This window comes from Dermochelys coriacea, chromosome 1, assembly GCF_009764565.3.
Source record: "Dermochelys coriacea isolate rDerCor1 chromosome 1, rDerCor1.pri.v4, whole genome shotgun sequence".
NCBI classification, from domain to species: Eukaryota; Metazoa; Chordata; order Testudines; family Dermochelyidae; genus Dermochelys; species Dermochelys coriacea.
In genome coordinates, this window is record NC_050068.2 from 117,744,307 (window position 1) to 117,758,354 (window position 14,048).

General features: G+C 44.8%; 1 protein-coding gene across 2 annotated transcripts in view; it reads left to right on the forward strand.

Annotated features, from left to right (window-relative positions):
- Positions 1-14,048, forward strand: part of RNF149 (ring finger protein 149) — a 34,607-nt gene that overhangs the window by 10,646 nt on the left and 9,913 nt on the right. For both annotated transcript variants that reach the window (XM_038406818.2, XM_038406834.2), the window contains exons 4-6: positions 2,891-2,973; positions 8,877-8,973; positions 12,494-12,689. In XM_038406818.2, coding sequence (XP_038262746.1) covers positions 2,891-2,973; positions 8,877-8,973; positions 12,494-12,689 — 376 coding nt within the window. The remainder of the gene's footprint in view (positions 1-2,890; positions 2,974-8,876; positions 8,974-12,493; positions 12,690-14,048) is intronic.

A 14,048-nucleotide genomic window follows, 5' to 3' on the forward strand; every position in this document is an offset into this window, starting at 1 on the left:
ACCCTTCAAAAACAGACTCCAACGAGAGACTGCTGAATTGGAATTGGTTTGCAAACTAGATACAATTGACTTGGGCTTGTGTGGAGACTGGGAGTGGATGGGTCATTGCACAGGGTGGAACTGTTTCCCCAGGTTTGTCATCTTCCCCGCTGTTCCTCAGATGTTTTTGTTGGCTGCTGGAGGTGGCCCACCTTGATTGTCACTATAAAAGGTTACACCCCTTCCCCCCCTCCCCCCATGCTGGAGGTAGCTCACCTTGGGTGATCGCTCTGGTTGTGGTGTGTATGGTGGCACCTATTGTTTCATGTTCTCTATGTATATAAATCTCCCCACTGTTTTTCCACTGGATGCATCCGATGAAGTGAACTGTAGCTCACGAAACCTTATGCTCAAATAAATGTTAGTCTCTAAGGTGCCACAAGTACTCCTTTTCTTTTTGTGAATACAGACTAACACAGCTGCTACTCTGAAACAACTCATTTCACAGAATGACAGATCTAGAAGTAGTATTTTACATTGTCTGGACAGATGTATATTTTGTTTTCCTTTGGTCCAGTCATCACAATCACAACAGTTTCTTTATTGTTAAGGCTGATTCCCCACTCTGGCACTTCGAGTGCAGAAGGTGGGGGCCCGCAAGGATTTTTAAAAATTAATACTTGCCACTCCAGGCTTGTATTAAACTCCCAAGCTTGCAGCTTTTTTCTGATCTTAGCTTGGTAAACGCTGCCACCACCCAAATGCAAAACCCCTTTTTGGAACCTAGGAAGGCGCACTTAGGAATTCCTTCCTGTGAGGTACCCTCAAGCCCTTTCACCCACTCCTCCGGGGAAGAGCTGAGAGAGAAAACAAAGAAAATTAGCTGTTGCTATCAGCTAATTAAACAACATATGCACAAACCTCTTAGGACACCAAAAATCCAATCCTGTTCTTTTTTTTATAATGAAAATACATCGGGAACTTGGGCTTTTGCTAGATTTTTAAAAGAGGAATTCCAAAAATTAAGCACCCAAACTAGCTTTCTTGGGGTTCAGATTAAAGGTTGCAAGCAAACAAAAGCATCTGGGGTTAGCACAGAGGAGTTCACTAGCCATAAGAAGCAAACGGAAATAAAGCTAATCATGTCTTTCTAAACATTTCTGATCTACTTACACATTTGGGGGTTCAAATAAGTAGCTCTAGATATGATCTGATGATCATACCTGGGTTAAAGCTTCTCATAGGGTAACTGCTCCCTGTTCCCCTCTTTCCTGGAAAATCACAACAGACACAGGAGAAGCTTTTTTTTCCCCCATTTTAAGAAGTTCTAGCCTTCCCATGGGCTCTTTTGGTCAGGTGCCCGCTTGCTTTCCTTTACTTGGGGACTTTATTAACCCTTTACAGATAAAGCAAGCAGAGAACAGCCACCAAGAGGGACTCCACAGCCAACTAGTTGGCTGGGCATCCACAAAAGGGAGTTCTTTCTCCCCCCCTCCCCCCATTCGTCACAATTGTAACAAATAATGTAGGGCTTTTTGTGTTTAAAGTAGTATAGCAACATTCAAACATTGAACAGCAACATTGAAGCACTTTAAAAACACGTCAGCCTTAAGAAGCATGTTTATAGTTGTGTGGGTCTTCTCTGAGTTGTTCGGGGGATTATTGTGAAATGGACACTTACGTAGTACATAATCAAATATGCCAAGGTTGGCATCTGCCCCTGCGTTCAGAGGAAAATATCTGCAGTAGTAAATGTATTTTTATCAATTTAACTTTTAAACATACAGACTAGCAACTAATACAGAAATGTTACAAGTAACATTTTATTTAAAATGACTGTTGCATACAGTGTATAAAATAGAAATTATGGGCCTGATCCTCCAATCTTACTCACATTACCAACTCGTGTAAGCATTTGCAGTAATGGACACCCATACTTTTTAGTAACTTGCAGATATGAAAGACTAGCATTCTATTTTTATGCTAGGACCCAATTTGGATATCGTTCGTATATTTGCTTTAGTATACAACTCAGTTAAAATTGATTTACATGGTATACAAAATATCTTCATACTTAAGTTTTTTCCTTCACATTTATATTGCAACTGTAACTCCAAAAGGGGCAAAACATGGAGGACTCTCCCAACAAGTGTTAATGGCATGAGCAATTGCACATTGTACTGACTACAGTGCAGTGGTTCTCAACCGCGGTCCAGTCAGCACACAACTGTGTCCATGTGATGTCTTCAGGCCCATGAGCATTCAGTATACTCCCCCCTCCTCCCCTTAGGATTGAATGAGCAAGAGGTTAGAGAGAGAGGTTTTAAGAATCTTGTTAAGCTGCTTCATTTGGAGTATGAGGGAGGATTCCTTCCTCTCCAGTCCTTCTTAGATTTCCTGTGCAAGCCTGTTTACTAGGGCACTGTGGGAGAAGGCTGAAGAAGCAGGATGAGGTACTATTCAACCTTATAAGAGTGTGTTGAATGCTCATTAGCTCTTGAGACTGTAGATTGGGAGTTAAATGAGTTTCTGTTGCCATATCTTCCATACTTACAATGTGAAATAACATACATCTGGAGATGGTTAGCTTTATTATAATTTTTAGCTTACTAAAATGCTTGATTGCACCCCATTAAAAACACCAGTGTTCAGAGAAGTAAGTTGCCCAAAAAGTGCTTGGATTGACATGTGATATGTCTAGGTTTATCCACGATCAGTTACTTTGATTATATCAAACCACCTTTTGGTAGAGTATTTCTAATTGAATTAAATAAGAGAAAACTGCTTCCTGTTTATGACATTTTAAAGCATTCTGTTCAAATGATTATACTGCATGATTCATAATGCTTGTTATATTCATGATCTTTTTAATGTCCTGGTCTACCTGTACATTTAAATGTGTTTTCTTTAGGGTTTAGATGTTGATGCAGAAAATTGTGCTGTGTGCATTGAAAACTACAAACCAAAAGATATTGTCCGAATTCTGCCATGCAAGTAAGTTTGATTACCTTTTAAAATCTCTTTTTACCATACTTTCCATAAGAAATATTTAATGAGGTTCCAGAAACCTAAGCCATTTCTGGAGTTTTGGGATCATGAAGCTATACAGTGCACTGAAGTTGTGCCATCTGTTTGTCCAGTAACATATGCAGGGCATGAGGAGATCAGCCTCTCAAATGTTATAAACTTGTTAATTAAAATATTACCTTATATATGAAGTATATATGTGACAATTACTAGTTTTGTGGGAACATTTTTTGTAGTGAGAAACATACCTCTTCAGTTAAAGAAAATTAGATGTATAATTAGAAATATGACAGACATGATCTTGAAAAATTCTCAGTAAAAAAGAGAATTTGTAAACTAACTTTTCACTTCTTTTTGGGTTTTAGTATGTTTTGAAATATAAAAATGTTTCCTTATTTGTATTAATGTTTTGATCAGTCCTGAAATGGTCACTTTTCTAAAAATGTCTGTAACCAGATGTCTTGGTTATGTGACCATGAAGAGCAATTAGCCCTTGATTGGTAAAGCATTGTACTTTAATAAGAACTAAACTTTGTGCGTAGTTGTTGCTGTCTATTACCAAATATTTGAGTAGTTGTTCATGTCCATTCCAATCAGGTGTGTGTGTGTGTGTGTGTGTGTGCAGTCCAGCCAGAAGAATTTTCCCTTAGCAGTGTCCATAGAGTCGGCCTGGGCTTCCCTTGGAGTTGCGCCTTCATGGTTCCCCGTATAGCACCCTGTTAACCTCCCACCCCTTCAGTTCCTTCTTACCAGCGGCGACAGCTAGCTGGAATATTGCTTGCTCTTGCTTGCAAGTGCTTTGGCAGTGTCCTCTTTAGTTAATTGTACAATAGTGTAAATAGTGAGTTAGAAATAGTTAGTTAGTTCTTGTAATAGTAGTTGACCTTTTGGGGGGGTGGGTTCCCCCCAACAAAGTCTTCCCCAACTCTGGGGTATGCCCACGGCTCAAACTCTGAGTACTGTGGCAAGCTTATGCCCAAGAGTGACCCACACTCTTGTCTACGGTGCCTTGGGAAGAGCCACCAAAAGGACAAGTGCAGGATCTGCAAGAGTTTTCAACCTAGGACCCTTAAAGACCAGGAGCAGAGACTTAAGATACTGCTGATGGAAGCAGCACTCTGGCCACATTCCAACCCCGGGTCTGCAGAACCCGCGCCAAGTACTTAGTCAGTCTGCAATGCTCTGGCATCAACTGTGCGTGAGCCAGCACCAAACAATGACCCTAAAGCCTCACAGAACTGCCATGACTCCACCCATAAACAGCCATCTTTGGTGCAGCACCGCTCTCTGTCTCCGGTGCCACAAAAGAAGAAAAGGCCAGAGAGGGGTTGGTCTCCCCCTTTAAAGTCCAAGGGATCTGTGGCATCGACGAGCACTTTGAGCCAGGCTACCTTGTCCCTCCAGCCCTTTAAGGTTTCACTGACTCCTACTGCGCCTGGGGTTTACTTGAGTCCAAACCTCCCACGGTCTCCAGAATACCAAGGTGACCACCTCCAGCTTCTCTCTATGCTGGAAGCATTTGAGGTGGCTAAGGACCTTATGCACCTCACAGTGCCGTTCCTGCCCCTGCCCCCCCCCCCCCCCCCCCCCGCAGAGGGGAGACAAGTCGCCAGTGACTGCGTGGCTCCGCTTTCAGTCAAGGAGCAAACCAGCGCTGATGGCGCACCAATCCCCATCTACGGCGCACCTTTCCCAGGCACAGCCCACACATGCAGGGGAGCTGCACCGATCCCCGGCCTCTCGGCACCACTCTCCAGCAGCCCAGGGCACCACTCTTCCTTGGTCCTCCTAGTCAGAGATCTCTGAGTCAGAGGCAGACTCCAATAGGACCAGGAGGTCCAGATCCTGCTGTGACCACCAGCCCTACCCAGCACTGTGGCCTCCACAGGGGCAGCCTAAGTCACAGTGGCCCTTTTGGACACCCTGGGCATATCACCAGGTCCAGGGCCCATGGTCCAGGTTGACGTTGGTGTCTTCCGCATTCTTTGCGCCCTCGTCCACTCCACCGCTGACAGAAGCACCAGCACTGCTACAGCTCTGGCACCAACCCTTCCATCAGCGGCACCACCGATGGCTTCGACTTTGACTCCATTAGCATTGACGAGATTGGCACTGCCGAAACCAGTAGCTTCAGCACCTACCTCGGCACCGATATTTCCATCTCTGGCGGGCCGGGCACCGCAGACTTGAATACTGCATGCCGCAAGACCCATGGCGCACTGAAGGCAGTGAGCAAGGTCCACTGCCAGGTCTCTCCTCATCCTCACCAGATGAAGCGGTTGCGGGGATGTTGACTGCCCCAGCTCTGGAGGATAACGGAGCACTGCAGCAGTTCTTGTGCTGTGCTGCCCAGAACCTGGGCATACAGGCAGAGGGGGTGGTGGAGGAATCGGACCCAGTTGTTGACATCCTCTCACCCTCTAGTCCCTCGCAGGTCGCCTTACCTTTATTAAAGACTACCAAAATCCCGTGACAGACCTCTGCTTCTCTGGCCCCTACGGCCAAGAGGAATGAAAGGCGGTACTTTGTCCCTTCTAAGGGATATGAACATTTTATATACCTACTTACCCACTTCCCAAACTCACTGGTGGTTCATGCGGCCAATCAGCAGGAGTGCCAGAGCTTCCAGGGAAAAATCGGCAGGAAGGCCTAGTCTACAGGGGGACTACAGTTCCGCATTGCAAACCAACAGGCCATCGTGAGTGGATACACACAAACCTGCGCTGTGATGGCCAAGTTAGTGGAGCTCTTGCCACAGGACTCTCGCGCTGCATTAGTGAGGGGGGAAGGCTGGTCTCCGGAGCATCCCTACAGGTGGCATTGTACGTGAGGCTGCATCTGCTGCGCCAGTGTCTATGGGGGTTGTAATAAGAAGGGGCTCCTGGTTGCAGGTCTCTGGTCTGCCTCATGAAGTCCAGCAAACATTCCAGGACCACCCCTTTTGAGGGTTCGGCCCTCTTTTTCAGCAAAAGAGGTAAGACTCCATAGTCTGAAGAGCCACACTAAGATCTTTGGGGCTCCTTTACCCAGCATAGGCATTTCCAGCCACAGCCTCCCTCCAGGTTCTACCAACTCCACAACCGCCAGGATACTCCTTGTAGGAGGAATAAGAGTGGTAGAAGGAGGCAACACCCCTCTTTGGGGCAGAATTAGGCCGGCCCCAGACTCCCCTTTTGAAGGTGCAGTCAAGGATGGCACACCAGTCCCACAACTGGATCCATCCCCTCTTACCTTTTCATTCCGTCTGTCCCCTTTCTACTGTGCTTGGTCCAGTATTACCTTGGACTGCTGTGTGCACCTCACAGAGAGGGGATATTCATATCCAATTCTGTGCCCTTCCACCCCCTGTCCCCGTCCCTCTTCAGGGACCCATCTCACAAGCAACTTCTAATACAGGAAGTGCACTCCCTCCTCTCAGTAGGGACAGTGGAAGAGGTTCCTCAGGAACAAAGAGACAATGGCTTCTACTCCCAGTATTTCCTAATACCGAAAGCCAAGGGTGGCTACAGACCCATCCTGGACCTGCGGGAGCTCAACAAGTTTGTCAAGAAACTCAGGTTCCGCATGGTTTCCTTGACTTCCATTATCCCCTCATTGGCTCTAGGAGACTGGTACGCTGCCCTTGACTTGAAGGATGCATATTTTCACATAGCAGTAATTCCACCTCACAGACAATACCTCAGGTTTGTGGTGAACAACAGCCATTATCAGTTTACTGTCCTTCCTTTTATGCCTGTCAGCAGCACCTTTGAGTTTTCACCAAGTGCATGGTAGTCATCACAGCATTCCTACGCAAGCGGCAGATGCAGGTTTTCCCATACCTAGATGACCAGCTCATCAAGGGCCACTCCAGATCTCAAGTGGAGGAGCAGGTCAGCTTCATAAGGAAGGACCTTAATCGAACTAGGTCTCCTTCTCAATGAGGCCAAATCCACACTGTCCCCGGTGCAGAGTATAGAGTTTATAGGCACAGTGCTAGACTTGACCAAAGCCAGGGCATAAGTTCCAGAAGCCAGATTTTGGTCTCTGGGCGACGACATAAAGGGCTTCATACAGTTTCCCATGGCCACAGAAGGGAGCTGCCTGAAACTGCTGGGGCATAGAGCCGCTTGTACTTTACTTAGTACAGCATGCCAGACACAGACTTAGCCTGCTCCAGTCATGGCTAGTGTCAGTTTATTGACCGGCTCGAGACGCTTTGGACAGTATTGTAACCCTACCTCGCCCAATATTAGACTCCCTCTGTGTTGGCTTGAAAACAGGTAGTTTGTGCAGGTGTTCCCTTTGGCAGCCCCCAGCCATCCCTCTCATTAGTGACAGATGCCTCGGATCTGGGATGGTGGACACATTTGGGAGACCTCAGGACGCAAGGTCTCTAGTCTCAGGTGGACCTAGCTCAACATATCAATGTCTGAGAGCAGTGTGCCTAGTGTGCCAGGTTTTCAGAGCCCACATATCTGGCAGATGTGTATCAGTCCTTATGGACAACACCACGGTGATGTCTTATATCCAGCAAACAGGGTGCACTCTCCTCTCCCCTGTGCCCCTCATGCTGTGGGACTTCTGTGTAGAGCACTCTATACACCTGCAGGCATCATGCCTCCCTGGGATCCAGAACGAGCTGGCGAACAGTCTCAGCCAGTTTTTTTTCACAGCCATGAGTGGTCCCTCCGGCCAGACGTAGTGAGCTCAATTTTCCATCACTAGAGCTTTCCCCTAATAGACCTCTTTGCCCCATAGAGCAACAGGAGGTATCGGCTGTTTTGCTCCTGAATCACAGCCCAGGTTCTGTCGCGGATGCCTGCCTTCCTTCCAGGGGGAAGCCGTCTCCTTTATGCATTCCCACCAGTTCCATTGGTCCACAAGGTGCTCCTCAAGATCCACAGGGACCGAGCCCTAGTGATATTGATAGCTCCGGCCTGGGCATGCCAGCACTGGTTCATATTCCTTCTGGAAATGTCCCTGGCGACTCTGGTCGCCCTACCACTTGTCCTGGACCTAATCACGCAGGGTCACAGCTGCCTCTGGCACCCGAACTTCAAGTCACTCCACCTCACAGCATGGATGTTCCATGGCTAAAGGCCATGGAGCTGTCCTGTTCTGATCAAGTCAGACAAGTAGAAAGCCCTCCACAAGGGCAGTGTACCTTGCTAAGTGGAAGAGGTTCTCTGTCTGGTCAGAGGAGAACCATCAGTCGCTGACACTCGCCTCTGTGCCATTTATACTGGACTACCTTCTCCATCTTAAGCAGCAGGCTCTGTCTGTCCTCAATAAGGGTCCACTTGGCTACCATCTCTGCCTTCCATGTGGGCGCAGACGGCCAGTCTTCACAAATCCTATGGTCAGCAGTTTCCTTAAAGGTCTCGTCGGACTCTACCTGCAAAAACAGCCTATCCCATCTTGGGACCTTAATCTGGTCCTTTTACAGACTTACGGGTCCACCGGTTGAGCCACTGGTGACGTGTTCCTTGCTTTGCCTCTCATACAAGATGCCATTTCTGGTGGCGATAACCTCAGCTAGGAGAGTGTCGGAGCTCAGGGTCCTTGCATCGGAGCCCCTTTACACAGTGTTCCACAAGGACAAGGTTCAGCTCAGGTCTCACCGGGCTTTTCTCCCTAAGGTTGTCTCCCAGTTTCACATCAACCAGAATATCTTCCTCAGTGTTTATATCCTATACTTGTCCATTGCCTTCCAACTTTGACAGATAGGTTAATATATTGAATGACTACTAAGATTAAAAAGGTTCACCCATGAATGTATCTAATAACCTCAAGATGGACATACTAGAAAATTAATAGGCTTTCTGAAAGAATAAATCATAGTTTAGTTTAAAAAAAATTAAAACCAAGTGTACTTTGTTTTTTGTCAGGCATATCTTTCATAGGACCTGCATTGACCCCTGGCTGTTGGACCACGGAACTTGTCCAATGTGCAAACTAGATGTCATCGGAGCTCTGGGATATTGGGTGAGTTACATATTTATCTAGTTAAAACTACACTGCAGACGTTCAAAATAGGAAGCAAGACTGCACACCAACCTGTCTAAAAATTCAGAGCAGTTGTTTCTCCAGATTATCTCGTGTGTGTGTGTGTGTGGATAGATATGTAGATACCACAGTGATGGCTGTGGTACAAGAACCCAAACGAGTAATCTGTAACGATTTATAATACTCATCCTTAATATTACACTTGACAAAGGGCTAATTAACTATCTTGTAATACCTTTCTGAAGTAGGAAAAGTTTCATTCTTTGAGTGTTTGTATATGTCCTTTACGCTGGGGGGTAGGGTGCACCAGTGCCGGAGAGTTTTCCCTGGAGGTACCCACAAGGATAGCCCTACCTACACCTGAGCACTGTGAGGGTATAAAGGATGGAGCCATCCCTACCCTTCAGTTCCTTCTTTCTGTCAGTGGTCTGAGTGTTTTTGTGTGCCCTGTGAACAAAAATACTTCAGTGCTTTGTTTTGATCTAATGGTACTCTTTAAATCCCATGATGTTTAATTTTCCATTTTATTTCTTTTATTTTATTTTAAATTTTAGTTCTTAGCTGCATTGCAGTGTTATGCTGTCAAAGTGGTAGTGCCTCCTGAAAAGTTGACAGGACACATGACCGGAGCACATTTGATCTCCGCAGCCTTTGTAGCGCATGCCGATTACCAACATTTATAGGGCGGCAACATGGCCTTCTTTTCATACGTTCCCCAAGCATTGTGCACTATCAGCTGCTTCAAGGGAGGATGCATATGTGGGAAAAGTGGTCATATAGTTCCCCCTTCTGATGAGACTGATCCCTACTGGTTGGGATAACAGGTTCTGAGTTACCTACAGTGTAATGGACATATCCAAGCACTTACAGTTCAAAAAAAGTAATTTTTTCTTCATTTTGAGATGTTGCATTTGTCCATTACACGCCCCACCATCTCCTTCTCCAGTACATTGAAGTCTGCTATCGGCTTCCATTGTGAAGGAACTGAGTTGGCAGGGTGGCTTCACTCCTGTAGCCTCACTTCAGATCATAAGGAGTTTTGGTGTGGGCAGTGCCACCCCATAGGTACTTCTAGAGAAAACTCGGACATGGGTGCATGGTACGCCAGACACCAGCAGTGTAACAGACGTATGCCATACACCTTGAACAACAGTTACTGAAAGGTAAGTAACTGCTTTTATCCCCATTTTACAGAGGGGGGAGGAAACTGACGAAGAGAAGTGAAGTGGTTTCTACAACTGTGCAGCTGTAGGCAAGTCAGTTCCATGCTTCAGCTTACAGGGACCTCAAGGGCCCTTTTGCTTTTTGAGTCCTTGAAATTTTTCAAGTAGCCGGACAAATTTAGTTAACTGGGTCTGTATGCTCCCAGATATGCTGAGTAAACATTTGGTCTCTCTAACTGAATCAGGGTTCACCAAAACCTTCCTGAAAAACTTTAGCAGTAGTTGGCTTAACTCGTAGAAATGATGTGCTTTCATTGCTTTCCCAGAGTGCCAGCAAAGCGAGATGAAGATACATGTGGTATCCTCTAGAGATCTCAGTACGTAGGGGCACTTACCATCAGAATAAAGTGGTGTGTTTAGAATGGTGTCTGGGATCTTCTTTTCATAAAGTGCCTGCATTTTTTTTACTAGCTTTTCTTATAAACAAAAGAATACTGTTTGGAATTGTTGGAGACCTTACAATATACTTATAAGGCCTGTGACTTCATCTAATGCTCTACTTATGTCTTGTCAGAGTTCTAAGAAAAGCAGTAGAACTCTAGATCTGCTTGTCTACATGATTTCATTATGCAAAATGAGGCAATGGTTGTACCATATGGCCTAAAGATTCCATTGTTGTGGAGACTGGTCTGGAAGCTACGTTAAGAATTAAACTAAGTTATTAGAGTCTCTTGTTTTTATATCATCCATATAGTTGAAGCCCCTAATTCTACTTAATGATAGAAATTAACAAAAAATAATGGGTCTTTGTGATTATTAGTGTATCTGAGTTCAGATTTTTGGGATTGACGTTGATACTCTACGCATGACCATCCCAACATATTATTTCTCTCCTATTGATCAGATGTGTCTCTTCTTTGCTTGACAAAGGTGAATGTAGGAAATGCGTCAGTTGCAAACTCTAGTTCATTAAGGTATTCACAATGGATAGCTAGTTACACATCACAAGTTCAAACCCCACTCAAGTTGATAATATGGAAAGTTACAATCTGACTCTAAGTGGCTGCCTATCTGGTGATCAGTCCATTTAAAGTAGATGAGCATTCTCATTACAGAGATCACCATTTCAATGTGTCGTATCTTCTGCAGAGATTGAGAGAGTAAGAAAGTAACTTGAGAGAACTGAACTTTTCATAAATCTAAAAACTTCTAGAATAGCTTGGAGGAACTTTAACTTCCATTTCCTGTTTTTGTGTGCTTGTTTTGTAAATGAAGGACCTTGGTCCCCAACGTGGCTGTTCCAGCCCTAAATTCACTTGATAAAAAGGAACCCCATTTGTCAAGTTAAAAACTTTCTGATGTAATAGTCTTGCTAACTTACACTATTGACTGAGTCACCCATCGTGAATTATTGATTTTGGAAACAAAGTGCACAAATATTGGGGGGGACCCAAACAACTCACAATGTGTTTTGTTCACTTGCATTGAAAAATGTAGCTTTAGTTTTTAATTTGATACTTGGAAAGTTTAGGAAATGCCAGAATTAAGGGGAATCGTGCAACCTTATTTCACCTCCCCCTTGTGTGTATTATGTTTGTGAAAAATGTGACTTTAGCAAAACAATGTTAAACAATTTACCCATAAGAATTAATGTAAATGGGGGGTTAGGGAAACTTTTTCTCAGGGAAACTTTTTTCCACCAGGCAAAACTATATTTGTGTATATACATACACAGTATAATTTTTTAACAAACAATTTAATACTGTACACAGCAATGATGATTGTGAAGCTTGGTTGAGGTGGTGAAGTCAGAGGGTGGAAAGATCCCAGACACCATTCTAAACACGCCACTTTATTCTGAGGTAAGTGCCCCTATGTATTGAGATCTCTAGAGGAGTGGTACAGAGAGAGAGAGAGAGATGAGTATTGCCCCTTTAAATATGCTGACCCTACTCTAAGTACGTTGCCTTTTTAAGTAGATCAGCAAGTTGAGACAGCAGCTTCTACCAGCAAGCTCCCTCCGTCCTGAGCCCTGTTGTGTGTCCCCCTTGCTCTATAGAGATGGGTAAGTGGGGGGCCAAGGGAGGGGGATACCCTGAGCATTGTGTAACTTTAAAGGAGAATGTTCTCTAATAGATCAGCAACAAAACAATGTTGATTGGGACAACTTCAAGTGAGGAGTTACTGTATTAGGAAGGGCAAATAGGTTTCCTTCAATGAATTCAATATGTAAAGGTTAATCAAAGTTTGTTTTTTTTGCTTTTGTAGAGTCCTTAGAAACTTGTTTTTCTGATGTCTAAATAATTGTTTACTGAATATTTTGTCTACTTTTGAAGGGTGACCCTGAAGAGGCACTTGAAGTTCCAATATCTGAATCAATAAGTGGCAGCGTATCAGTAGGAAGTTTGAGTATTGCTTTACAAGAAGACGATAGAAATGAAGTAAGCGATTTGTCAGCCTCCTCAACTAATGAATCTGTGTTACAGTGTAACAGTTTAAAAGAGGATGCAGGTGAAACGACAGCATTACTTGGTAAGTACAATGTAATATGTTTAAAATCAATGTGTAATCTATATAATTCCAGGATTGTCACTCTAAAACCTAGATTGTCTGAGTGTGAAGCGATGGAAACAATTTACAAGCATGGTTGAAGCTCTTTTTGTTTAGAATATTATCAGATTCAGTATCAGTGGATTTTGTGGTTTAACATCCAATATTTAAGTTCTCAGCCATTTTTCCTTTACAAATTACACCCATGTGATAGCATGGGTTTTCAGTTAGTCAAACATGTATCTGCCATGCCAAGTGTCCTAGACCATTGTGATATCATTATCCCTCAACCATTCACCACCCTTTCTCTACAGCTAATTTGTACGCAACAATTTATTGGTTGTATGAGGGAGGCTGCATAGATAGGGGATTATTTGGCCCAATGGTTAAAGGTTAACCCATACACAGATCAAAACAACTTCCCAGCATAACACCCTTATTCACTCACCTTCACTCATACTTCCCATAAAACCAAGTCTTCACTAATCATTTGGATAATCCTTTAATTTTATTACTTGGAACTTTAGAGTGAAAACTCTTCATTCTTGAGTTTACTTCAGAACACTCAATACTGTGGTGTTGAGGTGATGGCTTTAGTGAGTAGAACCATTTTCTGCCACCTGGAAGATTGGGAATCAAATTATTTCAGGCTGAAATCATGCCAGACTTGGAAAATTGAATTTAAAGAATGATAGACATCCCCCTTGCTCAGCTGCCAGGCAGAGGCGTGGCCAGGCAGCTCTGCATGCTGCCTCCGCCCAGAGCGCTGGCTTCGCAGCTCCCATTGGCCAGGAGCTGCGGCAGCAGCGCACAGCACTGCCTGGCCCTGCCTCTTCCTAGCAGTTGGTGGTGGGGCGGGGGGGATGTCGCCACTTCTGGGGAGCCTGCCCATGTAAGTGCCACCCAGAGCCTCTCTCACCCCATCCTGTGCCCCTGCCCACTCTCACACCCAAACTCTGTTGCTGCTTGGGGAAGGAGGCGTGGAGCCAGGTAGGGAGTTTGCTGAAGACACCAAACCCAACCTGCTGCCCACATGCCCCTTCCCTTCTCCCCCCACGTCCCCCTGGCACTGTTGATTAAAAGAGGGGCTAACTGCCTGCTAGGAAACAAAGTTGTTTTGGTTTTGTTGTATCGGGTCTGAAGACAGCCGCTGTTAGCAGTGCCAGATCCCATGCATCAGACTTAACAGATCCATCAGATTCTGACTTTGAAACCTAAATTGGTTCCAGATTTTACTTTGAAGTCCAGTGTTTTGCAGCAGAGCATTAAATGGAATCTCTGTCCAGCTCAGAACTCCTTTTAATAGGTTCCATACCAGACTCAATAGAAGGGAAGGGTTTT